The sequence below is a fragment of the Colletotrichum jinshuiense genome, chromosome 3 (genome assembly GCF_051148585.1).
Source record: "Colletotrichum jinshuiense chromosome 3, complete sequence".
Lineage (NCBI taxonomy): Eukaryota > Fungi > Ascomycota > Sordariomycetes > Glomerellales > Glomerellaceae > Colletotrichum > Colletotrichum jinshuiense.
In genome coordinates, this window is record NC_139310.1 from 2,609,368 (window position 1) to 2,635,392 (window position 26,025).

At 55.9% G+C, this 26,025-nt stretch overlaps 9 protein-coding genes across 9 annotated transcripts; 6 read left to right on the forward strand and 3 right to left on the reverse strand.

Moving 5' to 3' along the window:
- Positions 1–55: 55 nt before the first annotated feature.
- On the reverse strand, positions 56–1,330 carry EsH8_III_000738 (Der1-like family-domain-containing protein; the record flags this gene model as incomplete). Its single annotated transcript, XM_083262463.1, has 3 exons — positions 56–523; positions 945–1,221; positions 1,284–1,330. The coding sequence occupies 3 exons, from the start codon at positions 1,328–1,330 to the stop codon at positions 56–58; spliced, it is 792 nt and encodes a 263-aa protein (XP_083122950.1).
- A 633-nt stretch (positions 1,331–1,963) lies between these two features.
- EsH8_III_000739 (imidazoleglycerol-phosphate dehydratase HIS3) lies at positions 1,964–2,724 on the forward strand (the record flags this gene model as incomplete). Its single annotated transcript, XM_083262464.1, has 2 exons — positions 1,964–2,237; positions 2,312–2,724. The coding sequence occupies 2 exons, from the start codon at positions 1,964–1,966 to the stop codon at positions 2,722–2,724; spliced, it is 687 nt and encodes a 228-aa protein (XP_083122951.1).
- A 245-nt stretch (positions 2,725–2,969) lies between these two features.
- EsH8_III_000740 (spindle pole body formation-associated protein-domain-containing protein) lies at positions 2,970–5,070 on the reverse strand (the record flags this gene model as incomplete). The annotated part of the gene is made up of 2 exons (XM_083262465.1): positions 2,970–4,945; positions 5,007–5,070. The coding sequence occupies 2 exons, from the start codon at positions 5,068–5,070 to the stop codon at positions 2,970–2,972; spliced, it is 2,040 nt and encodes a 679-aa protein (XP_083122952.1).
- Positions 5,071–5,712: 642 nt separating this feature from the next.
- On the forward strand, positions 5,713–10,871 carry EsH8_III_000741 (serine/threonine-protein kinase GCN2; the record flags this gene model as incomplete). The annotated part of the gene is made up of 6 exons (XM_083262466.1): positions 5,713–5,925; positions 5,996–8,149; positions 8,219–8,557; positions 8,625–9,624; positions 9,675–10,096; positions 10,149–10,871. The coding sequence occupies 6 exons, from the start codon at positions 5,713–5,715 to the stop codon at positions 10,869–10,871; spliced, it is 4,851 nt and encodes a 1,616-aa protein (XP_083122953.1).
- A 1,597-nt stretch (positions 10,872–12,468) lies between these two features.
- EsH8_III_000742 (ubiquitin-conjugating enzyme/RWD-like protein) lies at positions 12,469–13,203 on the forward strand (the record flags this gene model as incomplete). Its single annotated transcript, XM_083262467.1, has 2 exons — positions 12,469–12,618; positions 12,676–13,203. The coding sequence occupies 2 exons, from the start codon at positions 12,469–12,471 to the stop codon at positions 13,201–13,203; spliced, it is 678 nt and encodes a 225-aa protein (XP_083122954.1).
- A 1,450-nt stretch (positions 13,204–14,653) lies between these two features.
- Positions 14,654–17,677, forward strand: EsH8_III_000743 (uncharacterized protein; the record flags this gene model as incomplete). The annotated part of the gene is made up of 7 exons (XM_083262468.1): positions 14,654–14,752; positions 14,818–14,871; positions 14,922–14,997; positions 15,057–15,224; positions 15,272–16,591; positions 16,643–16,905; positions 16,958–17,677. The coding sequence occupies 7 exons, from the start codon at positions 14,654–14,656 to the stop codon at positions 17,675–17,677; spliced, it is 2,700 nt and encodes an 899-aa protein (XP_083122955.1).
- Positions 17,678–18,844: 1,167 nt separating this feature from the next.
- EsH8_III_000744 (uncharacterized protein) lies at positions 18,845–20,209 on the forward strand (the record flags this gene model as incomplete). The annotated part of the gene is made up of 3 exons (XM_083262469.1): positions 18,845–18,924; positions 19,093–19,843; positions 19,916–20,209. The coding sequence occupies 3 exons, from the start codon at positions 18,845–18,847 to the stop codon at positions 20,207–20,209; spliced, it is 1,125 nt and encodes a 374-aa protein (XP_083122956.1).
- Positions 20,210–22,129: 1,920 nt separating this feature from the next.
- On the forward strand, positions 22,130–22,941 carry EsH8_III_000745 (HAD-like domain-containing protein; the record flags this gene model as incomplete). Its single annotated transcript, XM_083262470.1, has 2 exons — positions 22,130–22,138; positions 22,213–22,941. 2 exons carry the CDS (start codon positions 22,130–22,132, stop codon positions 22,939–22,941), a joined length of 738 nt encoding a protein of 245 aa, XP_083122957.1.
- Positions 22,942–23,115: 174 nt separating this feature from the next.
- On the reverse strand, positions 23,116–24,650 carry EsH8_III_000746 (tRNA A64-2'-O-ribosylphosphate transferase; the record flags this gene model as incomplete). The annotated part of the gene is made up of 3 exons (XM_083262471.1): positions 23,116–24,128; positions 24,176–24,210; positions 24,313–24,650. 3 exons carry the CDS (start codon positions 24,648–24,650, stop codon positions 23,116–23,118), a joined length of 1,386 nt encoding a protein of 461 aa, XP_083122958.1.
- Positions 24,651–26,025: the final 1,375 nt, after the last annotated feature.

The window sequence follows — 26,025 nt, forward strand, 5'->3', positions numbered from 1 at the left end:
GTATCGTACACATACACCACGTACGCGAGATAGACTATCATAATTTCATGACGTCTTAACCCAGACGGCGTCCAGGCCCCATGGTCCGCCACGAGTCGGGCAGAACTCCATTGCCTGCAGACGATCCGGTGCTGCTACCAGAAGCCTGGCCCTGGGCCGAGGCTCCGCCGCGAATGGCAGTGCCATGGCCGCGCTGCTGCATTCTCGGGGTCTGCACGAGGCGAGACAGGAAGGCGGGCGTGGGGATCAAGTTGCGGCCGCCGCTGAACTCGGGCCACACCCTGGACAGGAAATCGTACAGGTGGGCAGCCAAGAAGCCCATGCTCTGGAGCATAGCGGTATAGTAGCCTCCGGGGAACAGGAGCGACACGAGGATCATGCAGAAGGGTGTGAGCTGCGCGGGGATGGTGACGAAGTAAAAGTTGGCCTTCATCCCGCGCTGGTCCTGGGTGACGGTACGGCACAAGGCGAGAATCAACGCCGGCAGGAAGGCTCCTCCGCCCATGAGGTAGGTGCAGAGCGCCTGTGCGATATTAGCCCATGCTTCCCGGCCGAAAGCTGGATAGCTGTTTTGTAGCAAAACAGATGGAACACAAAAGGAAAAAACCCAAAGGTTTGGGTGGTAAAATGTAGGGCGCTAATAAAACCACTCGAGCAACATTGAAAACGCTGCACGAGCCATCCATAAGACATCCCACCATGCCCACGCCACGAGCCATATCCGCAAAGCGAAAGTGGACAGGCCGCGCCGCAGGGGTACTCTTCCTCATTTCCAGGAACCGCTATAGCTGTGGGTATCCACTATGCGGGCAGATATTATGAGGTGACAGAATTTTGTAGCAAGAGATTTCTCGCGTGCATTGTGTGAAGGAACTTTCCCGAGGGCACCGTGATACGGGTGGGCTGCCGCCGAGGAGGCAGCGATGATTGGCAATGGAACTTACCGTGATGACGGTGCACACAAACATGAGATACCAGATGACATCCTCGCGTCTCGAGAACCTGGGGTTGCCGACCTCGAGGGCCGACAGGTAGTTGTACAGGAAGTACGTGTCAAAGAGCAGGCCGAGTTGGGGGCCGGTGAGCAGGAAATTGGTCCCCAGACGCCATATTTGAGGCGGGAACTGGAAGAGGAAATCAGGTAGGAAGATGAACCAGTAGCCCTTCACGATGCCCAACAGGACGGACAGAGACGTGACGAAAGTGGCTGCCGCAAAGGTTCTGAGAGAATGAGTTAGTACAATGCGTCGGAGACAGGACGTGTGAGAGTGATAAAAGCTTACCTTGCGACGGGCGGCGCTTGCCAGTAGACATCCAAAAGCTCCGACATCTTGTCAAGGCTCAAAGAATCCAGAAGCTATTCCAGTGTGGTGGAACGGGCTGAGTAAGTAGGGAAAGGTGGTGATGCAGTTGGCAACTTGCAATTGGCAGGTGCCTATTTTATCTGCAGCGGAAGGGATTGTGTGGGAGAGCACCAATGAGACACCGTTGATCAGGCTGCAGCGCTGATGTGTTGGTGCTGGTCATGTTTCTGACCCGTGTCCTCTCTGGAGGATTTTTATTAAGCTAGAAAGACAAAGAAGCTCTCCAACCTCGGGTTTTTCTACACTTTTTTCTGCCGCTGGGGCAGCCTCCATCACTCCCCGGTGGGCCTAAGCGGTGTAAAACCTCGGGGCAGCGTCGCTGCGGCCTCTGTGGTCGCTGACAGTTGCCGGGCATTGATTGGCCAATGCCCCACGCAAAGCCCCTCCACCGCCACCATGCTGGAGTTGAGCGCTGCAAGAGCAGCAGCTCCGACCGACGGACGGCGGCCCGATGACAAGTGACTCAAATAAAATAAAATAAAGTACCAAAATATTCTCTGCTAAATTGCCCGGAACCCGCGATATTCACGAAACCAGAGCCCGTATTTGAGAGATACCCCTTCTAGTGCGACCACCTACCCTCTATAGCTATATCAGCCATGTCTTCCACTTCCCACCCCCCCAGATGGGCCGCTCTTGCCCGCGATACGAACGAGACCAAGATTCAGTTGGCACTCAATCTCGATGGCGGGGCATTCCCACCCGAGACCGATTCGAGGCTCACCGCGGCCGTCACCGAGCACGCCTCGCAGTCGAGCAAGTCCCAGACGATCAGCGTCAACACGGGCATCGGCTTCCTCGACCACATGCTCCACGCCCTCTCCAAGCACGCTGGCTGGAGTCTGGCCCTCGCCTGCAAGGGCGACCTGCACAGTTCGTCCAACCCCCCCGGCAGCGTCCCGCGATCGCGGGGTTCTCCCGCTTACACTGACTGACCTGCTCAACAGTCGACGACCATCACACCGCTGAGGATGTCTGCATAGCTCTCGGCTACGCCTTTGCCAACGCCCTCGGCAGCGCGACTGGCCTTGCCCGCTTCGGCTTCGCATACGCCCCTCTCGACGAGGCCCTTTCCCGCGCAGTCGTCGACCTGTCGAACCGACCCTACAGCGTTGTCGAGCTCGGACTCCGCAGAGAGAAGATTGGCGACCTGAGCTGCGAGATGATCCCTCACTGCATCCAGAGCTTTGCCCAGGGCGCCAGAGTTACCCTGCACGTCGACTGCTTGAGGGGAGAGAACGACCACCACCGTGCCGAGAGCGCCTTCAAGGCTCTGGCTGTTGCCATCAAGATGGCCACAAGCCGCGTTGCGGGCAAGGAGGGAGAAGTGCCTAGCACCAAGGGAACCCTTAGCGCGTAATTTGGCTACGAAGAGCCCCCCATATTAAAAAACAGTAAAAAAACTAGAAACAAAGACTGGAGGAACAAGGTGGGGAGGATGTTGTTGGAACGGGTTGAATCTTCCCAGTTGATTTGATACCCCAGACGCCATGCTATACATTGTGCCCAAAACTACTAGTACAATGCCTGAATCCTGTTCCTACAACCAAACTCCAAAGCAGAAGGGCGAGGACATGACCGCCCGCAAGCAAATACCCGTCAGCGCTAAGGTCGCATATTCTCCTTGTTCTGGCTTGCCGTTGCGCGCCTCCTATCAGCCTTTCTCTGTTCTATCCGTGCTATTGCTGCGGCCCGCCTCTCGGGTGGCAGAGTGCTCTTTGACATGTTCGCCGCCATCATCGTGCTAGCCTCGTTTTCGGGCATGCCAAGCCGAGCAAACCGATCGTGCAACAGGTCGATGGGCGGGTTATTCTCCTTGCTGGCGAATCTGTGTCGCGGTGCCGGCGTCGTCCCTGATGGAATCTCGCTTGAGCTTACAATTCGCTCGTTTAGGTCGGCTCCGAGGTATGCCCTGTTGCGAGGCGATCTTGGGATGAATGGCCGCCACTTAGGCTTGTCCAAGTTGACCCGGTTGGAGATAATGTCAGACTTGGGGCGGGTCACGGTCTCCCGTTGGAATTCTTCCTCCGATGAAATCGAATCGGCATCTTCTTGATATTTGTCCCGGAGATTGAGGGACTTGGACTCATTGAGTTTCTTGCCGAGCGATTCCACCAGGTCGAGGCTCCGCCGGCCTGTGTCAACGGAGGGTTTACGGGGTTTATCGGTCGTCCCAAAGCGATCATTCGCTTGAGAACGGTGTTCCCTCTCAACAGGTTCTCGGTCTGACGAAGACTTGGCCGTTACCTTGGCCTTGGGCACATCAACCGACCCCGCCTTGAGCGTCTTAATCTCCCTCTTGAGCTCGTTGATCTTGTCGGTCGCCTTTTCCAAGATGCGCCGGGTATCTTCTTGCGTAGCTTCGGCATCCGACCTGTAGGCGTCAAAGTCGGACTTGAGCTTGCGCAGCTCTTCGTCTTTCTGCCGAGACGCCTCTCTCAACTCGTCCACCTGGGTGCTTGGTGTTGAGTTTTTCTTGTCCTGCAGAGGTCGTTCTTCTGCAAGCCGTTTGTTCTCCTCGGCAAGCTTATTTGCTCGTTGCTCAGCAAAAAGCAGGTCGGATTTCAATCGCTCGACTTCCTCTCGGAGCTGACCGTTCTCCTTGACTTGAGCTCTAGCCTTTCTCAATTCGCGCTGCGTTTCAATCAACGTCTTTTGCGTCCGCGGAGAGGCTGCTTGCCGCCGCCGTCTGCTTCGCGCATCCCCCTCATCGTCCTCGCGGTTTTCTAGTAGCGCTGCCAGCTCCTTGACCTGTGTTCTGTATTCAACAGCCACGGCAGTCTGCTTGGCTAAGTCCTTCATCAGTTGGGGATTGTCCCTTTCCTCGCCACCGGTGCGCTTTGAAGCTATCTGCGCCGCCATTTCGGCAATTTTCTTCTCCATCTCGGCGACTTTGTCTTGCTCCTCTCTGAGTTTGGCATTCAAGTCGATGGCCTCGGCGTCCTTCATTTTGGCGTATGACTTCGCTAGCTGCTTGTACTTGAGTAATTTCTCCATCTCGACCTTAGCGTCCTGGTGATATTGTTCGAATTCCGTCTTCCAGTACTTGCCCGACCGCGAGTGAGGCTCGTTAAGGTCAATCGTGACGTCGTGTGCGCAGTGGTCATCGTCGGCTTCTTCCCATTCATCCTCCGCATCATCGCCTCTAGGTAGGCGAGGGCGTGCTTGTTGGCTCTCTCGTGAGCTCGCCGTCGCCTTGGTCCGTCGAGAGTTTTCCATTGTCTCCGTCAACTTGGTGCGTTTGCTCGCAGAGTCGCCATCCGAGGCCACAAAACTGCTGGGAAACTTTCCGGGTCGCTCGTCGACATCTTTGCCCTTGCCCTTCTTGTTGTCTAGTACATCGTGTCCGAAGGAGACGCGCTTCCGTCGTGAGGTTCCAGTCCCAGGAGTCAGGAGGATCCCTTGCGGTTTCAACGGCGTCCTCGAATCGGCATCGGAATCGTCTGCGTCCCTGCGATGCGCCATGTTGGCAGTGGTGTCGTCGTCAGGTCGCGCAGGTGTTCCGAAAATGGCACTTTTCAGCGCGCGAGCAGCAAATACGGGCGCGGGCGTGTCCGGCTGCTCAATTTGCGTTGTGTCATCTATCACGAGGTCAGCAAACCCGTATGGTCTGGTTTAAAAGGCCGCGCTGGCTCTTCTCACCCGCGGCCGCCTTGTTTCCTCCAGACGCGCCATCCAACCCTCGTCTCAGAACCCAGCCCAGCATCCTAGCTTCGTGGGCTCCTTTTCGCTAGAGGAAGAGTATTGTGCCAGTGGGAGGGGTTTGCGCGGGGGATTGGACGTGTTTGAAGTTGCGCGGAGTTCGGTTGACGAGATCGCATCACATGCGCTCGTGTCCTGCTGGGTATTAATTAGTTTGCTGTTGGGTGATCTGACCGCGGCGGGCAGAATGTGGCTCCCGTTGTTTACTTTGTTACCACAAATGGACGGCGCGTCCGTGGTTCGTCCGTCGGTCCCGCACAGTTAAATGTTACAATTCTCGCACAGTCACCCAATGCTCGTCGCCTCCATGGCTTTCAGAACCTTGGGTGACATGGCCCACTGCAAAAAGCACTAAGACGATAGGCGTCATCAGTGGAGGGGCACCGCCTATCATCCGAAACTCCCCCACTTCCAAACTGGTGCCGGGGGCGCTATGTGCCATACTGTGACAGCGCATCAGGCCGCCAGCCGTCGATGCTAATTAGTCGGCCAGAATTGGTTGGTCTTTTTCTTCTTTTCTAGCCCATCACCCCTACATATTCAGAATTTGATAACTACGTTGCCCAGCTTACCAACATGGCTTTCCCGTAACGGACTGTCACGGCTCGCGCTGTGGTGATTCGTCAGGTATTTTCCCGTCGTCGATATGGCGTGGAAAACATCCGGGGTGTGGAAAAAGCCCATCGACCTACCGCAAAGAAACGAAGATGACTCAAGCTTCCCGGGACTCAAGCCAAGGAGTCCCGAGGCAGCCAGCAAAATTGAATATGAGGAGCTCCAGCAGAACGAGCTCATCGCCCTTGAAGCCATTTATGGAGAGGATTTCGTGAGGCATGCAGAGGCACCGGGTGCTTGGAAGGTAAGGATATTCTATTAATTCCATTAAAAGGGCCTTCGTCAGCCAAGAGGCGGTGCTGATGCTCGGACAGAAATCCGATCCTTCATTCGACATTCACATCAGGGCTTCTTCAGATGAGGACTTTTCCGTCACGCTAGGCGTTGTGATGACGGCCACTTATCCCAAGAGCCCGCCGCTTTTGACCTTGAAGAACACTGGTGACCTTCGTGAGGTAACCCTGTTCAAGCTTCAAAAGTACCTTGAGACTCAGCCCAAGCTCTTTGCCACTGAACAGCAGGAGATGGTGGATCGAATTGTGGAGGGGCTCAGAGACATCATTGAAGACGCTGCCCAGGCGAAGGCGAAGGGCCTCGAGTTGCCGTCGCTGGAAGAGGAGAGAGCTGCTCACGAGGTCTTGTTGGCCAAACTAGCCCAGGAGCAGAAAGAAGAAGAGGACCGCAAGAGAGAGGAGGAGAGCAAGGAAGAAGAAAGAGTGCTCGGTGGCTTGTTGCAGGTTGAGTTGAAGCGTCAGAAAGACAAGGCAAAGGAGACACGCAAGAAGAACCGCCCCAACGGGCTGCCATCCCTCAACACGATGGACGGCGCCAACGGCCCCGAAACTGGCCGCATCATCTTTGACCGACCTTGTCATACCACTGACAAAACCGGAAACATTATTGCCTTTCAGGCCGTCTTTGGCAAGTCTGAAGTTGCCAAAGGCCCGGTCTCATCTGTCTTCTCGGTCTGGCCCGTTGTTGGCAGCGGGCAGGACTGCCCAAACCTGGCGCTCAAGGAAACCGTTCTTCGCACCGCTTCCAAGGATAACTCTGTGTTCAAGAAGCAGATACAGTCCCTCGAGAGCCAACTTGAAGCACTCAAGCAGGTCCGACATCGAAACTTGGTTGAGGTCTTGGACTTCAGGGTGGAGCGCGAGAAAAGCATTGCCGAGAAAACGTCGGCCAGCCTCTGGACTGTCAATGTGCTCACGCCCAGCGCTGAAAAGGGATCGCTAGCCGAACTTCTCGACCTCGCTGGTCAGCTGGATACCAGCAAGGTGCGTGCTTGGACACGGGATCTCTTGGATGCTCTCAACTTTTTACACAACAAATCAATGGTCCATCAAGATATACATGCAGGAAATGTCCTACTTTTCCGAGAGCAGACCGGAGAAATTGTGCCAAAGCTGTCCGATGCAGGTTATCAAAGAGAGTTGCACAACATGTCTTCCAAGGGGCAGGAACCGCCGGGACTGAGCTCTGCGAAGTCGGCGTACTGGCTGCCACCAGAGACTGCGGCTCTGTCCAAGCCTCATTATACACAGAAGACGGACATGTGGGAATTTGGCATCGTATTTTTGCAAATGATCTTTGGACTTGACGTACCTCAGAAGTATCATTCACCCTCTGCCGTGTCCGATTCCATGTCGCTCTCGAGGCCGTTGCAGGAATTGGTCACAAGATTCTTCAAGCCGGACCCGAAGAAACGCCCTCGCGCCTTTGAGCTTGGCTCCAGTGAGTTCCTTGCCACAGACGCGCCGGTGGTGGTGGAGGATAGCCCCGCGATCATGTCAAGTTATCATTCCCTGAATTCCCTATCGCCGATACCCCCGAGATTGAGACGTGAGTCTACGAATAGGACCTTCACTTCGTCAAGATATCGGGAAGATTTTGACGAAGAAGGCCGACTGGGCAAAGGAGGATTCGGTGAGGTGGTCAAGGCCAGGAAGAAGCTGGATGGACAGATCTATGCCATCAAAAAGATCAGCCAAAGGTCTCAGGCAAGTTTGACTGAAATATTGAAGGAGGTTCGCCTTCTGTCGCAACTCAGCCATCCAGCTGTCGTTCGGTATTACAACACCTGGGTCGAGGAAATCCCGGACCAGTCTGACACAGAGGGCGATACATCTACGGAAGACATGAACACGGAGGACTCCCGCGAGACAATTTCTCAAGACCCGGCGATACAGTTTGCAACGAGCACCGGTGGCCTAGACTTCATGTCGTCGAGTGGCTATCCGCAGGTCGAATTTGGCTATGACGATTCAGAAGCTGAAGAGGACTCCGAAGACGATGACGAGGAAGGCTCTGATGACTCTGATGAAGAAAGTGATTCTGATGACGAGGAGAGCAGCCAGGCCGTCGGGCTTGCCCTGCGGGGCAAGGACCTCCTGAAGAGAGCAAGAGGCCGCTCCCAGCGACCTTTTAGGACCGTCTTGTACATCTCCATGGAATACTGCGAGAAACGGGTAAGCCATTTTTGTTGTCTACGGGTCGATACTCCCCAGCTGTGCAATCGGTCTGACTCGCAATAATAGACACTACGTGACTTGATCACCAGAAAACTCTATCAAAACACACCGGAAATATGGCGCCTTTTCCGGCAGACACTCGAGGGTCTTGCCCATATTCACGGTCTGAGCATCGTTCATCGAGACCTGAAGCCGGAAAACATATTCATTGCTCACAGCAGCGATGGAACGGACAACGTCAAGATTGGAGATTTTGGCCTGGCCACCAGCGGTCAGTTTGCCGTCGACAAGACTCTCCCAAACGTCATGGAATCGGACGACATTACCAGAAGCATCGGTACGACCTCTTATGCGGCACCGGAGGTACGCTCTGGATCCAGCGGGACGTATAGTTCTAAAGTTGATGTAAGTGCTATCTACCCAGCCTTTCATTCGCTTCCTCTTGTTCCTGCAGTACTGACAGCGCCTGAAGATGTATTCCTTGGGCATCATTTTCTTCGAAATGTGTTACTCCCCGATGTTAGGCATGCAAAGAGCCGAAGTTCTTGAGAAGCTGCGGCGGCCTAGCCCGGAGCTTCCTTCGGACTTCAAGCCAGCGGAAAGGATACAAACAGAGATTGTCTTGGCATTGGTGACGCACAACCCAAGAGAGCGGCCATCTAGTGCGGAGTTGCTGCAAAGCGGAAAGCTCCCCGTCCAGATGGAAAGCGAGACCATCAGACGCACTTTGGCCGGCCTTGCAGATCCCAGTTCGCCGTACTACAAGAAGATGTTGTCGACGTTGTTTTCTCGGCCACTGGAACAAGCCAAAGACTACGCCTGGGACATGCATGAAACAAATTCGAGCCAAGCAGACTTATTGAACCAAAGCATCGTCAAGGAAACATTGGTATCCATATTCCGTCGGCACGGCGCTTTGGAATGTCAAAGGAACTGTCTTTACCCACGGTCTTCACATTACGCAGACAATGTGGTGAGACTACTGGACTCGAACGGAACAGTCCTGCAACTTCCGTTCGATCTCACAATGGGACACGCAAGAATGCTCGCCAAGGCCAGTGGGACCCCAGGCGTCCAGCGAACCTTTACATTCGGCAACATCTTCCGCGATAAAGGGGACACCGGACAGCCTCTTATGCTCGGCGAGGTCGACTTCGATATTGTTACGACCAATACTTTGGATTTGGCCTTGAAGGAAGCAGAGGTCCTGAAGGTTCTAGACGAAATCATCGGAACATTCCCGTCGCTATCCTCGAGCCAGATGTGCTTCCATCTCGGGCATTCGGACCTGTTGCAACTCATTTTTGACTATTGCCGGGTCGAGTCCGGGTCTCGAAGAGCAGCGGCAGATGTCCTTAGCAAACTGAACATCCACCACTGGACATGGCAGAAGATCAGGGCTCAGTTGCGGTCTCCCTTGGTCGGCCTGTCGGCTACGAGCGTCGATGAGCTACAGCGATTCGACTTTCGAGGTTTGTCACAGCCAGTTACACGGTTGGAACCGGAAGCTTACAATACACAGATACTCCATCCAAAGCATTTTCAAAGCTGAAGACGCTCTTCGAAGGCACTGACATGTATCAGCGAGCCTCATCGACACTGGCCCACCTGAGAGAGGTCTCGGAGTATGCCAAGCGCCTCGGTGTTGCAAGCAAGATCTATGTTATGCCTTTGAACAGTCTCAAGGAAAGCTTCTACACAGGTGGAATCTTATTCTCCTGTCTCTACGACAAGAAGGTCAAGGATGTATTCGCCGCAGGTGGCCGATATGACAGCCTCATCAGAGAAAACCGCCCCAGGATTGGCAGCCATTACGAAGAGCGCCACGCCGTCGGGTTTAACCTGTCTTGGGAGAAACTTTCCAGACCCCCCAAAGGCGGCGGCAAGGCATTCCTGAAGAAGTCGGAAGAAGAAAGCCATACTATCTTCAATACCACACGAAGGGTATGGTAGACCTCTAGCTCATCATTGATCATATTGCTTACATATCCAACAGTGCGACGCCCTCGTGGCTAGTTTTGACGCCGCAGTCCTGCGATCCACAGGAATAGAAATCCTGCAGACACTCTGGGCGCACAACATCAGCGCCGAGCTTGCAAAGGACGCACGATCGCCAGAAGACTTGCTGTCCCGCAATCGCGACGAGGGCTACGCTTGGATCATTGTCATCAAGCAGGATGCGATACTGAAGGTGAAGACGATGGACAAGAAGGACACGCCAGACGTCGACATGCCCTTGGCTCAGTTGCTTTCCTGGCTGCGAGCTGAGGTTCGGGAACGCGACTCCAAGGCTGTGGTCAGGTCAAGAGGCAACATTCAGCAAGCCGAGACGAGCGCGGCGGCCGATATCCACCACGAGCAAGATGTGCGCGTGCTGATTGCGCAGACACGGAGCAAGAAGTTCAATCGGAGAACGGTTGTGGAACAGGCACAGGTGAGTGCCGCCAGCTTGGTCCACTCGTTTCTCGACGGGCCCATTCTGGCGGTTGAGACGACGGACCAAGTTATGGACCTCATCAGAGACACATGCTTGTCCGACGGGGAGAGCTGGCGCAAGGTGGAACACAGCGTGACGACGGCGGAGAAGAAGTACGTGCGAGAAATCCACGACATGTTGCTGAATTGGAAATGGGCCTGGGAGAAAAAGAGCGCCAGCCGGCACTCGTTCCTGTACAACTTTAGGACTGGAAACTGCATATATTATGACTTGGGGGCATAGGTGTCGAGGTGGCAGAATGATATTATTTCAAGACAGCAAGAAACATTTCTTCTTCCTGGTTCGGGTGATAACACACTGGCTAATGCGGCCAATGCAGCTGCTTTATTGGGTGGAAACCAAGGGGCGGTGTCGTGAGTTTTGAGCAAACCAGCATGCAGAGAGCAAAGACAGGGGGCACGATGCCAAGAAATGATGCGCTGTGGGTTCTCCGATATGCATGGCTGAGTCGAGATGATGGGACAAAGCGCTGAGTTCACCTGGGGTCGAGTTGTAGGCTGGAGGGGGAGGCAGAGACACCCGACGGCTCAAACGCTTTGTTGGAGGGAGGTAAAGCCCTTGCCTCCTTGTCATGCATAGACAAGACTCCCGGTCAGGTACCGAAACAAAGTGCCGCTTAGCGACTGGTGAGCAAATATCAGTCAGTCAGTCAGCTGCCTTATGTTCCGAGCTGTAGGGAAGATTCCGGCCGGGGGCGGAGAGAGGGAGTGATGGAGAGAGAAGTGTGCACCGTAAGGGTTCGATGACGAATTCCCGGGTTGGTTTAGACGCTTTTAGTAAGCCCAGGCACTCTCTCCTGTAGATGACTGTATGTACACTAATTAGATGGGACTGCCTCTTTCATGATTATCAAGGTTCTCACTCCCTACACTACACTGCAATCAATGGAAGGGAACGCTGGGAAGCACGGACAAAGAGAAACCTGGCAGTGCGAGTAGGTACCTGGGCAGTCCGGGGGCCAGTGGAAAGCTAGCCTTTTTCAGGGTTCCACTGGCTTCTAGCTTGAAGATTGAAGAGAGGGTCAGGCAAGCACATTGGCACACTGGCAGCGTCGGGTGGCGTCTGGCTGACCCTGCACGGGTGATGTGACTGTGGTGGGATTCTGCGCAAGGTCCCTGGACAGGGAACAAGGCACTCAACGGAGACAGCGACGGGACAGGCGCCGCCCTGCGCTGGCCACGGATCCGAGACACTGCGTGACCTCCCTAACGAGTCTAGATGCCCTGGCTGTCTCGACCCATCCAGCCAGTTTCCGGTCTGCGGGACGTAACCTTGATAAACCACGACAGCCACCTCGGCGTCACTTCTTTTCCCTATTCTCCCTACCTACTACCTGTTCCTTTTTTCCCTTTTCTTGTGCATCCACAACCCGGCATCTCCGCCTTGTCTGCCGTTTGCAAAAACCACAAAAAAACAAAAACCCCGTGGCGCCTTCCTCCGACCTGCCCTGCCTTCGGGCCCTGCCACAACCCAAACCTGAGCGTGCCTGAACCTTACCGCCCTCACGGTTTATTCCTCCGTCTGCCGTCCTTTATCTTATCTCCCACCGCCGCCGACACTTCGAGTCAGTCCGCCACTTATCGAGTCATCCCCTCGCCCCTCCACATCCCACCTCGCCGTTAACTGCTTTCTCCGATCACGCCTCTTGCGAGCATTTGCAGCGCGACTCACCCACTGCCGCCTCACCGGGTTGCCCTTCACCTCTACAACCGCGACGACGACAGTCTTCCTGGGGCTTCAAATTCCACAACAAGTGCACGGCCTAGACGCTTCAATCTACCTGATACACCCGCGCCTTCCCTCACCACCACTACCCACCATGGCGCAGAAGCGACTGATGAGCGAGCTGCAGACGCTGCAGAAGGAGAAATGGGTGCACATCGACGTGGACGAGCGAAACGTCATGCTGTGGAAGATCGGTCTCATGGTCGTCAACCCGGATAGTGCTTTCAACGGTGCCTACCTCAAAGTGCGTTCGAGTCCCTCCTTAGTCCCCCTTGAAGCACAAAGCTGATGACCAATCTAGGCCGAGATGACGTTCCCGCGCGATTACCCCTACCAGCCGCCGACCTTTCGCTTCCTCAACAAGACCATCTATCATCCTAACATCTACACTGATGGCAAGCTGTGCATCTCCATTCTCCACACCCCCGGCGAGGACGAACAGTCAGGCGAGCAGGCTTGCGAGCGGTGGTCCCCCCTCCAAGGAGTCGAGTCGGTATTGCGCTCGGTACTGCTGCTCCTGGACGACCCCGAGATCAACTCCCCCGCCAACGTTGATGCCAGCGTTCTGTACCGAGACAGACGGGAGGAGTACGTCAAGCGAGCACGCGACACGGTTGACAAGTCGAAGAAGGACGTCCCTGCAGGTGTGACGATCCCCACTACGGCAGATCTGGAGCCCGTGCCTCAAAAGAGCATGGACGATGACGCTTTCTGGAACGAGACGGACGACGAGGGCGATTTCGACTTGGGAGGCAGCGACAGCGACTTTGACATGGACGAGTACAACGAGGATGAGGACGATGAGGATGCGGACGATGACAAGCCCTAGATTTCAGGTTGGATATGGACATGAACTTGCACTCGGCACGGCGGGCTCGACCAACTTGCCGCAGGAACTATGACTTGGTGGCGGAGTTTGCGGGGGGTTGGCTCTCTTTTTCTTTTTCTTTTTTTACTACCTCTGACTACACATATGATGATGATGCATAGCGACGGCCCCGGGCGTTTTACCGGCTGTCCAGCCCGGCCTGTTTAGGCCAAGACGGAGTCTCGTTTCGTGGTTTTGACATCATTGGATCCTTGGGGAGGGCTTCTGCGGGTAGGGCTTCTCGCATGGAAATGGGAAATCACATTTGGCTCTGTATTGACAGAGAGCGGCAGCTAGAGTTGGCGACAATGGTTGGCAAACCAATCATCCAGAATCCACGCATAAAGTACCGCAAATAGACCAATCAACTATTTCAAAACATTCCTGCTGCATTTACCGGTCCAGGGGTGGGAGAAAGTCGTGCCATCTGACAATGTTTGCTGTCTCTCTCTTATCAGTCTGTCAAGACTCGGTTTCCGTACAGGAGGAACTCGCCTGATTAGTAACATATGTGTGACGCAATCCCTTGTGGTTACCGGAGCCGCCCTTCAATTGCCAGTGCACCTCCTCAGGGCAAGCTTGCTAGCGAGCGAGCATGGGGCCAATAATTAGGGGCCGGGAAGCCACGCGTGCCCTCCCGGGACCTTCAGCGCTGCGGAAAGTCTAGAGGTACATGCCTATGCCAGGTGATACCTGCCCCGCTAACGGCATTTATACCCTGGTTCCGTTGACGAAGAACAAACCAAACCAGTCAGGAGCAGCTGGACGGAAATTTGGGGTTTGGAAGCCGAAAATAAGACTCATTTTCTTGAACCGTGATAGTGTGATACCCAAGGCTATCAGTTTAATCTACTTGTATGTATGTTTCAAAGTACTCTCCAGACGAAATGGTAGGAATCTTCCGTGAGGCCGATGCAATCGTGTGGGGCTCGATAGTGGAGAAGTCTCCCCAAAGCCAGGACGGTGCACTGTTCTACAACGCAGGAAGGTAGCAGCTCACCGGGCCTTCCCCGTACGAATATTGGTGCAGCTTCCACCCAACACAAGCTGAGGTGTCCCGAAGCGACGACATAGCGGCACGGGACGAATTCGAATCCCCGGTGGCCCTTGTTTTCTTCCTTGTCCGGAGCTCTTTGCATCCCATCCCCTTCCCTCCTTCCCTGCCGCAACCGTCCGGACGCCAGCCTGCCGGACCGTTCACCATCGCAGCACCCAAGATCCACCCCCGTTTGCCAGCATTCCGAACCTCTGGCTCTAGCTTCATGCGCCAGGCCATCCGCGACTCGTTCATGACTTTGTGACAGCCATGCGCTGACTCCGATCCTTCCTTCAACACCGCATCTAATCGACCTAGTCGCCAGATTCGACCCGGTGGCAACACCCCTTCCGAGGAAGGAACCCACCCGACAACATGGCGCCCGAACCGACGACAGAGGATGTCGGCCAGTTCTGCGAGTTCACCGGCCTCGATGCCGTGCGGGACCGCAGCCTGGTGGTGTCGGCTCTGAAGGTGCGTTGCCCACGCCCAACCTCCATGTCTATTTCTGCCGGCTGACGGGCTGACGTGCGATGCAGAGCAACAATACTATGGAACAGCTCCTGGCGGACTACTTTGATGACCCCATCGCGGTATGTGGTCACCAGGAAACGAACCGGTATCGAAATTAACAAGCGCAAAGTTCCGAAGGAAGCACACTTGGGACGACTCTGCCTTCGGTGCCGATCGTGAAGGGGAACCGAACAACACCGGCATAGGTATGCTGGCTCCCCGCTCCCACGGCTGGATAGATGGTGTCGCTAACCCTTTGGTATAGCATTCAACATAGAAGCGCCTGACAACGCCGTCATACAGGGTGTCACTCCCCCGCCCGATAACGGCTTCTACGGGGCCTCCGCCGGCGCCCCCTCGCGACCACCCTCGAGAACCAACAACCGATCGCCGCTTGGTAGGATGATAGAATGGACGGCCGGGGATACTTCCGGTACTGCCTTCCGTGCTGTGGGGAACAACGGCTGACCGTGGATACAGGAGTGCCGAACAGTGCCGCACAAGAAGAGGAAGACCTGCAGCGGGCCTTGCGAGAGTCGGCCGTCGAGTCTGGCTACACGGCGCAGGAGGCTGGCGTCACGGATACCGGTACGGGCGCCGCCTACTTTGGCCCAGCCAACAGGCCCGACTACGATCAAAACAGCTGGGCCATGGTGCCGACCGCAGCGAACTCGTCCCAGACGAGAACCGATGGCGACCCCACGCCCTCCGCGAGAAAGCGAGAAGAGGGCGCGCCTGCCTTCCTGGTCCAGCAGCCCAACGCACGCAATTCACCTCACCGACTAGGTTCTATATTGACCATCATGCACGAAATCCCCCTTGCTCGCAATATTCTTCTGCAAGCCGGCGACCAGGCCGCTAGCTATGGTCATAACAGCGAATGGTGGAAAGGTCAACCGATATACCCCCCGCATGTCCTCGCCGCAATGCAGCAAGGCGAGCTGCAGTGGGCAGAAGATGCGCGGCCGAACTTCCACGAAGAGATTCATCGGCTGATGGCATTTTTGGATCTGACTGACCGAAGCTATGGATCGGTCGAGGCCATGGCTGACATAGTACCTTCGACTGCCTTCAGCGTTGAGAGACAGTTTTACGACACGCTCAGTGAAACGACGTCGCCCGAGATTATCAAATCTCTGACGCATTTGGCATATCCCATCTCGGCACAGACGCTGGGAGACGCTCAAGAGTCGACGCGATTCGGATATCTCAACTTTGAGTTGACGAAAAGCCAATACGAACAGACGAAAACTTTGTACGAGGCATGGGACTGGCTTGTCTGGAACGAATCTATGACGTGGACGGAGATAGGACCGGACACCAAGATGGTCGTCCTCGATGACATGGGCGAGGTCATGACAGTGGTCATTGACGGCGACGGACCTCCTGAGTCGATGGACGTACCCGAAATCTGGTACCCAGAACGCTACCTCGAGGGCCGTAAAGAGGAGGCGAGGGCCATGCAGGAGCATCTTGCTTGGGTGTTTAGAGGCCTTTACCAAGCGGAATCTTCCGAGTACGAATATACGAAATGGGTCGACCCGAAGACGAACAAAGTCTACGACAAGCGAGAAATGCTGGAGAAAACCATCAAGGAGTACGAGAGTCACGTACAATATCTCGACGGACTGGGCCGGTTCCGAGAGCTTCAAAAATCCGACGATGTCGAGAAGCAGTATATTCGTTTGGAGGATGTGCCTTGTGCCAAGACAGAAGCGGAGCAAGAACTGTCAAAGGGCTCACAGCAGCTGGTCCAAAGATGCAAATGGCTCCTTTCTCAGATTGAAGAGAAGATGCACAGTATGTTTTGTCATTGTTCCCGTCCGAGCCCAGTTACTAACCTGATGATAGAGCTCAACTGGGAACGCGACAGGCTTCGTGAACGCCAACGATTTCTCGGGACCTTGCTCACAGATCCTAACAAGCCGGGCCTGACCAAGCCATTCGTAGGCAAAGGGTATCTCTTGAGAGGAGTGGCCACGTCGCGGGACGTGACTTATGTGTGCAAGAGAGCTGAACCCACTCTCATTGATTTTGACGAAGCCCCTACCCCTGTGGATCAATGGTGGCGGCTCTCCTATACCGCCGGTGAAGCACAGCCCGCGAAGGCAGAGGTGAGGGAAACTAAGCACCACTCCGCCCAGGTTATATACTGACTTGAAACAGAGGGTCTCGGTTGAGTTGGTGATGCGACAGATGTTCCAGGAGACTAAGAACCCTGTGCTTGTCTATGCCACGGAGGAGGCGGTAAACACACCTGCAGCACCTCTGTCGGCCGCCCTTCAACGGTTTGTTCGCGCAGAGAATAAGAACTTCCAACAGGAGCTCAACCACGAGAGCGTGGACGAGGTTGCCAATGTGAGAAATACAACAAGCATGTCACCAATCTCACCGTCAAAGAGGAAGTACCGCTCGGGCAGTGTTGACTCCATGGCCACCAACCGGGCCTCGTTGGGGAATAGCGACACCAACTCTAGAGCCGGCGACTTTGATATGGACCCATTTGGCGACGGAGATGGCACAGCGGACACGGAAATGTCAGACCTTCCAGCGGGCGGGGGCGCCCCGGAAACAAAAGCCCAGAGCCTGGCCCAGGTCATGTTCTCGGGTGAGACACAAGACACAGCGCGAAGCTACGACGCCAACTCGCCCGGTTTCGGCCAGGGCGAGCTTTCGGCAAATACCCCCACGGACGGCATCAACGATGTCAGTCGCACCATAACGCCAGACATCGACGAGCAGCCCAAAGGGCCGGAGATGCAGGAACGGATTGGAGGCGGCGGCGGTTCGCCATTTGTGGCGAGACACTACGGAACGGCACACGACCCAAGAGACGAGCAAAAGACGATCAAGATGATGAACATGGATATTCCCGATGAGCACTAGTAGCAACATCAACACTAGAGGACCAACATGGGGAGTGACTTGACGATAGCATAGCGAAAGGCTGGGATGCAAAGAAGCGGCAGCACTGGCTCCTCCTCATTTGCTCTACTGCGCAGCAATACTTTCCACGTACATGATAGCAAACCCCGCAGTGCAATACAATTGCTTGATACCCCATTAACTCAATATTGTCTCTTCAGAAGGACCGGCTTGCCCTGGGTGGGCCTAGACTCGCCAGTGTGACGGATAACTATGTAGAAGGTTCTCGAAGGTTCGCTGTCGACCTGACAGGCATTCCCAGTGCCCACAGGGATGTGGTTGCTTGGTGTGGCGCTCGAGCCACGGCATGAGCCTGACTCCGCTATTCCCGCCCTGCCCGCTCGGTAAACGACCCCGCCATTTTCGTCATTGTCCATTCTGACGGTGCGCTTCTCCCGACTGCCCCCTGCTGACAATCGTATAGTAAAGCTCTCACCATGGGCACTTCTCTAGATAGATGATTGCAGTTGGAAAAGAGATCACTGTAACTTTGATTTCGAAGCAGGACATGCTAGGAGGCCTCGTTAAGTAATTCCCGGGGGGCTACAAGCATTTAAGCCCGAGAACAAAGATGTTGAAAGCTTGGGTGGAGGGGCCCCAGCCAGCCTTCTGTGCTCTTCCATCAAGTGTGCAAAATCACCCGATTCGATGCCCCGCCAGGTTTCTGGTCGCACGGGGACTGTGGTCAAGGCTCCCTGGGCTCCTCTGAAAGACAACCACCGAACCTTCCACAATCGAGCCCTGTTTCCTTCCATTGAGGAGCGACCACTAACACCCCCAGGCTCTCTCGATGCCCCAGTCTTCTTGGCCTTAAAGTAGTAAGGAACTACGTAGGTGCAGCTACTTGCCTGCTTTTTGGCCTGCATAAATACATATCACGCACCCAAGGCTGCTACATCATCCAACCATTCTCTACGATTTTTCCTTTTCAACACCAAAAACCTTACCTTTCGCCTTGCTTTTACATACGTCAGTTGCGAAGAACACGCAAGGGTTCGAACATAAAAAAAACCAAAAGTCGCACACGAAATTTCAATCGCTACAAGCAGACTCAACACCTGCCGCTGTAAGCACTACATCGGTTAATTGACTGGTCGATTGTACTAGACACACCGAACCGTCTTGACCATGGTCAAAGAAACCAAGCTCTACGACCAGCTGAGCGTCAAGCCCAGCGCAACGCAGGATGAGATCAAAAAAGGCTACCGGTAAGTTACAGTGTCTCACGATGCTTCCTTCTTCCTTCTTTCCTCCCTCCTCTTTTCAATCCCCCGTTCCGATTCTGCGCCCATTGTTGCCCAACGCCGTGGGCCCAACTACTCTCTACTCCACGACCCCTCTCTCAGACCGCATTGCTAACCACCTCACGTGCACAGGAAAGCCGCACTAAAGTTCCACCCTGACAAGAACAAGGACAATCCGGATGCCGCCGAAAAGTTCAAGGAGTGCTCCCAAGCGTACGAGATCCTCTCCGACCCCGAGAAGCGCAAGATCTACGATGATTACGGTCTCGAGTTTCTGCTCCGTGGAGGCGGGGCCCCTCCCCCGGATTCCGGTGGTGCCAACCCCTTCGCCGGCGGCGCCGGCGGCATGCCTGGGGGCTTCGACTTTGGAGGCATGCCCGGCGCCGGCGAAGGCGGCACTCGCACATTCCGCTTCAGCACTGGAGGAGGCAATGGCGGGTTCAACTTCAGCTCCGCAGACGACGTTTTTGCCGAGTTCTTGCGGAACGGCGCTGGTGGAATGGGAGGCGGCGGCGGCGGCGCAGAAGACTTTGCAGACGTCTTCTCGACCTTTGGCGGTGCCCCCCGCACAAGCGGCGGCCGATCGTCGCGCATGCGCAGCAGCGGCTTCGCCGACTCGCCGCGAGCCAGGGAGGTTACGCCTGAAGTCACGACAGTGGAGCGACCCCTCCCCCTCACTCTTGAGGAGCTGTTCCGTGGCGTGACGAAGAAGATGAAGATCAAGCGCAAGACATTCGACGACACGGGCAAGAGAACGACGACTGATCAGGTGCTCGAGGTGCCCATCAAGCCGGGTTTGAAGAAGGGTAGCAAGATCAAGTTTAAGGGCGTCGGCGACCAAGAAGAGGGCGGCCAGCAGGACCTGCACTTCATTCTGGAAGAGGTATGTAGACCCACACAAGTGGCATGAGCCATGTCGAAGCTATGAGGCGTCAGACCACTAACAATCTCGCAGAAAGCTCACCCGCTATTTTCCCGCGAAGACAACGACCTGGTCCACACGGTCGAGCTGGACCTCAAGGAGGCCCTCACAGGGTGGAAGCGCACCGTGACGACCATCGATGGCAAGCAGCTGAACATCGAAAAGAACGGCCCCACACAGCCCGGCAGCTCCGACAGATACCCAGGCCTGGGCATGCCCATCTCGAAGAAGCCTGGAACGAGAGGAGATTTCATCGTCAAGTACAACGTCAAGTTCCCCACGAGCCTGACAGCGGACCAAAAGCAGAAGTTGAAGGCGATTTTGTAAAGCGGCGCTGGCTAGGTGGAAGAAGATGAGCGCGCGCGGGAAGAGTTGGGAGTAGTAGTTTAACGCCAGCAATGAGATAGGAAGATATGAGCGTTTTGGCCGCAAGACCGCGACAGGACGACATGAGGTTTGGGGGCCGGCGGGAAGCCCATCATGACCAGGAGTTGAGGCGCATTCAGGATTAATTTTTTTCGTTTCACGGCTACAGACAGGATGGGCCTTGTTTTTATGAGCATTGCGATTGCTGCGCGCAAAGTAGGCAACTTCGGATCGGTTCTGAATGCCTACGGATGAGTATATAGACAACTAGGCAATTCGAGATTGAATATGTTCTCAACAGTTTGTTCTTAGTTCGTGATTCTATGATCCAAACCCTCTTCCACCTCTACTCTAGGCGACTTTGTCACCCGAGGTTTACACAGCAGCCGTCCGGCAGATTGAGGACATATGTCGTAGTAAGTCGCACCGCAGGTGCAACCCCATCACTGGAGGGAACACCGAGCAAAAGTTGCTCGGTATAATAGAAGGAGGGGGGCCAAGAGGTGGACTGGTAGGCCATGCGCCCCATCCCAATCAATGAATGGCCGGTGGCTGGGCCGGGCCGGGCAGGGCATCTCCAGGTTCGAGGTTCGTTGCGGACGGCCTCGTCTCATCATGGGGGGGTGTGGTTTGGAGGGGAGCGTCTGCCAATGGGACGAGTCGGGAAACAGAGGGGGCACGTTCAATCCATCCAGACTTTGCATTCATCCCCGGCCGACGGACCCGTCGAAACATAGACGCCGGCGTTTGAAGCCCAGGGCGTCGTCCTCCAGTTCAGAGGGTTGGCGGCTGGTCATGAGTGCGACATCTTTTTCAGAACAAATCACCAAAAAATCGGTACTCCATACGGGGAGACAGGCCTGGTTTGCACGGCATGGTCGTGTTAAACGTACCACGCTATCACGTCAGGTGCGTTATGCCTTGGTTTGCAGTTGACGTGAAAGATGCACTTCCCCTTCTCGCCGATGGCCCCCGGGGCAGGGCGATGACGGGTGGCATCCGGCGTAACTCATGCACTAAGCCAGCACCCCAGGCACCCCAGTACTGACGATGTTTGTATGCAATGCACCAAATCCTCTCGGATGCATACGCAGCAACAGGCGGCCCAGCTCTCCGCGCCGTTCGTTCGCGTTGCAACCAAAGCAAGAACCAGGTGCGCGTGGTTGAGCCGACGGACGAGAGAAGGGCGACCCTGCTGCGTGCACTAGAAAAGGCCGCATGGAGGAACCCCGCGCCTATGACGACACTTCACATGGGAAAAGGCAACCCACCCATCCCTCCACCCCCCCGTTGGAGGGCGCCAGTGGAATGGAGGGGCATAGCGCGGGGTGGGGCCACTTGGTTCTCGGTGGGAAAGCAACCAAGGTGCGCGCGCCAAGTCGTGCGGTTCTGTTGTAAGCGGCGCCGTAAGACGGGGGGAGGGTGTATTTTTCCTGCGCGACAGGGCAGAGGGAAAGCGAAGAGGGAAATAGAGAGAGAACTTTGCTGCGATTCCATTGGGCTCGTCGGGACAAACGAAAACGAAACAGCCGGCTTGGGAGGGGCGCCGGGAGGAGGAGGAGGAGGAAGTAGGCCGATTCTGTCTCGGTTTTCGGTTCCTGGGGGTTGGGCCGTTTTATTACTTCCTTCTTCTTTATTTACTCTCCGGCTTCCCTTCCCTCCCCGTGTCTTTTCTCAAGTTCAACTCACTTTGTCCAAACTCAGCGTAAGCGTTAGCCTTTTATTTTTGTGCCTTCTTACTATTCGCACTCGCGTCACATCGTCAATTGATCTCGGACAATAAGCTTTTGCTGCCTTCTCTCGACCCGGCTCAGCGACCCCGCTCTTCACTACAGCTCTCCACCTCCCCAGAATAAGCCCCGGCTTGTGAATACCGCCAATATGCCTCAGGTGAGTTCAACCAGCACCGCACACACGTGAAAGGATGGTGTGGGATGCAGATCGTTGACGGGCCCTCCGTGTAGATCACTACCCTCCTGTTCGACTGCGACAACACCCTCGTCCTCTCTGAGGAGCTCGCCTTCGAGGCGTGCGCCGACCTCATCAACGAGATCTGCGAGGGCCGCAAAATCGACCAGCGCTTCACCGGCGAGAAGCTCATCACCGAGTTCGTCGGCCAGAACTTCCGCGGCATGATCCTGGGCCTGTCCAAGCTGTACAACTTCGAGATTGGCCCCGAGGAGCTCGAGACGTACGTGCGCCGCGAGGAGGACGCCGTCATCGCCAAGCTCAAGGCCGCCCTCAAGCCGTGCCCCGGTGTCGACGACCAGCTCGAGGCCCTGCAGAAGAGCGGCAAGTACAAACTCTCCGTCGTCTCCTCCTCCGCCAAGCGCCGCGTCTGGGCCTCCGTCGTCAAGGTCGGCCAGGACAAGTTCTTCAACGAGGACGTGGTCTTCAGCGCCGCCACGTCGCTCCCCAAACCAACCAGCAAGCCCGACCCGGCCGTCTACCTGTACGCCATGGAGCAGCTCGGCAAGAAGCCCGAGGAGTGCGTCGCCATCGAGGACTCCAAGAGCGGCACCCTCAGCGGCACCCGCGCGGGCATCAAGGTCATTGGCTACATCGGCCCATACGCCGACGACAAGAAGGCCGAGATGGAGAAGGTGCTGCGTGACGCCGGCGCGGTGGTGATTATGAAGGAGTGGAGCGAGTTCCCCGATGTTCTGGCAAAGATCGAGAGCGGGAGCGTTTGACTAGCCGACGCAGGAACCCCGTCGCCGTCTCTATGAGGCAGGCTGTTAAGCGGGATGCCGGGGGCCCCTTTTCCTTTCATGTCTGTATCGTAGCTAGGGACCGATAGCATTCTGGCTCGCGAAGAGCTCGGCGAGCAACCTAAAAAATACAGGTTAAATTCAAGCCGGGAGACTTCATCTCCGGTGGTCCATCAGAAAACTGTTCACGCTCTGCAACGATGCCCTGTTGGCATTTGCTTCCGGAAATGCCGTCATGATGATCCCCAGCTTGACCCGGATCATGTCCTTGTTGAAGAAGGTCTTGGAGTCCGCCACGCGGTACTTGCCATCTTGGTCGAAGCACCAGCAAAAGACGGCCAGGGCGGCGCCGATGGACAGGTCCTTGCCTGTCTCGCATGCGACGAGGACGCTGCCCTCCGGGCCGTCCGCGTCGCGGTGTGAGTCTAGGTAACGGGAGACAAAGGAGCAAATGTCCGGCAGGGCCTGTCTGAGGTTGCGACTGGCAACCTTGTGCTTCCCCAGGCCGACTTCCATGTATGCCGGGGATTTTACCCACGACTCCCGCGGCGTTACGTCTTGCGTAAGTGCAACTCTGCACCCGGCCGTCGCCGCCGCGCTCTCCTCATCCAGGGGTAGCGGGCAAACATGAATCCGTGGTGCCACCTGCTTCGGCTGTACGCCACGAGGGGCATTCTCCTTGCTCTCTGCGACGAGGTCCAAGACCAACTCCGGAAGGTCGGCCTCCGGGGCGGAGAGCAAGGCCGAGGCGTTCTCCCAAAAGACCTCGGCAGTCAGTCCCAGAGCCCAGTTCTCCGTGTCGTCGCCGGCGCCCTGGATGTAGCCCGCCTCGCTCATCTCCGTGCCGGCCACGCGGCGCGAGGACGTGCAGCAGATGACGGGATGGTAATCCTCGAAGACGACGTCGACGGGCGACAGCTGCGTCTCCTGAGTCACCCAGAAAGGCCGCAGGGGCTTGGAGATGTGCTTGCGCAGTGGCTCCAGGTCGATATTAAGGGCTTTGAGGGAGGTGAGGAAGGAGGGTAAGAGGGCGGCGATCTGGGAGTGCTCCGAGGCGGAGACGACATTGGGAGGGGTGTAGAGCGTGGGCTGGGGAAGGTCTGGAAACAGAGCCATGTTGATGACGCAGCACCAAACGGGAATGGTTTTGCTCAGTGCATCCGGCATCCCTGAACAGGTCAGCGAGAGCTCAAATAAGCCATACGATGTAGCTTACTCTTGCCTCTCCGGGTTGAATCTACAATGATGCATCTAGGCGAACTGTCAGCTCTGCTTTTGGACATCAGAGGTTCGCCGGCAAGGCACGCCCAGGCTTTGGCATGCGGCTCAGAACCCCAAGCAGCCCCTTCTTACCCATCGTGCTTCCCCACAAGCTCGAGAAGGTGCAGGTTCAACCTGCGTGTGCTGAACTTCCAGGCGTTGGTGTGGCCATCTGTGCTCTTGAAGTAGGCGCTCGCACGCTTGTCTTCGGGGCGGATGTACCAACTTCCGCAGCGTTCGTTCGCAACGAGCGGGCGGCCAAAGCATGCGGCGACCTCTTTCACAAATTCAGCATCTTTAATTATGGACCGCAGTCTATTCGCAATGGACAGGTTGGACCGCTTGAGATCAGTCAGGATGTGGGAGAAGTTGTGGCTGGCGGTCGTGGGGAAGATGAGGTCCGAGAGGGCTGGTGACGTCGTTTGAGCCATGGCTTGAGAGCTGGGGGTCACGTTACTCTGACTGAAACGGAGTGAGGTTGAAGGCGTAGCGAAGACTGGCTCTTCCGGATCTTGGTTGATCGACTGTGAAGCACACCTCACTTGAGAAATATTTCATGTGGCCGACAGGCGGTAGGGCTGTAAGTTTGCGCACTGTACTAGTGCGCAGATTTGGGTGGGCGCACACAGTTTCCAACACGGGTGGAATGCAAAGTGATGCACTCCCAGAATGTGGCGCCGCATTTGAAGAAAACACGATTGAACGCGAGGAGGCATTTCGAGATTCCGCCCAACCGACAAGACGCGGCCGATTGGGTCGTCGCATGGTCCTGGCGCCGGAGCAAGATATTGGGGGTATCAGGAACGCTTGAGACACATCGAGACATTGGGCGAGGCTTCAGGTCTGTGCTGAATTCCATGTGGTTCAGCCGCAAGCTAGGGAATGCGTCGGATGTCTTCGTCCCAAGATTCAAGGTTGGGTTGGCGCAGGGCTCCCGACCGGATTTGAGTCGGAAATGCCGATGAGAGATGATCTCTCCGCACATCAACGAGCTCACCTGCGCCTGCAAACGTATATTGACACACGCAAGCAAGAGTGGCTATGTTGGTACAGCCAAGCGGCGACGCAACGCTGTGGGATACTTTGTACAAGCAATGGCCGTGTATGGAGACATGTTTGTCGCCTGCGGCACGGTTGGGCGGCAAAGACTTACGCCATTGTATCCACCAAAAGGACTCTATTTTCTGCGCAGGGCACTCGGCACCCAATGTGCCTTGCCCAGACCAACTGCCAGCGTGCCAATGAGCAAAAAGATTCGCCCCGATGCGTACAGCCATTGGAGCTTCCCTGTGTCGATTGTGGTGCGGTATCCGTAAGGTGCATCGCATCTCGCATCTGGCGCTCTCGTACGAGAGGCAACAGCAGCCCGTGACCAGGCAACGCGAGGACCTATTGGCTTGGATGTCGCAGTTTGCGGAGAAGAAAGGCTGGGCGCCTCGGCCGTTTTGCCTGGCCACACGGCATCCGGCGCATGGTGGACTCGTGTTTTGTTGACCTGCCGGGAGTCAGTGTGTCTTGCAATTGGAGCCGCTCCTGTTGCTGACAGCTCCGGTCCGCCCTGGTGGTGGTTCTGCCGTGGCCGTCCAAGGAAAAAGGGCCCAGTGCCTTCCTGCAGGCTGTCATCATTGCTGATCATCTACCCCCTTTGCCCATGGCCATCACCCCAGAAACCATGAGGGGAGCCGCCTTCGCATGCATGCGGCAGGGTGCATCAAAGGGGAAAAAATCAAAGACTCGGTAGGAGAGACAACGGCGCGTCAGCCACCGGCTTGAACGGGAGGCGGCTGAGACGACGAGCCGTACACC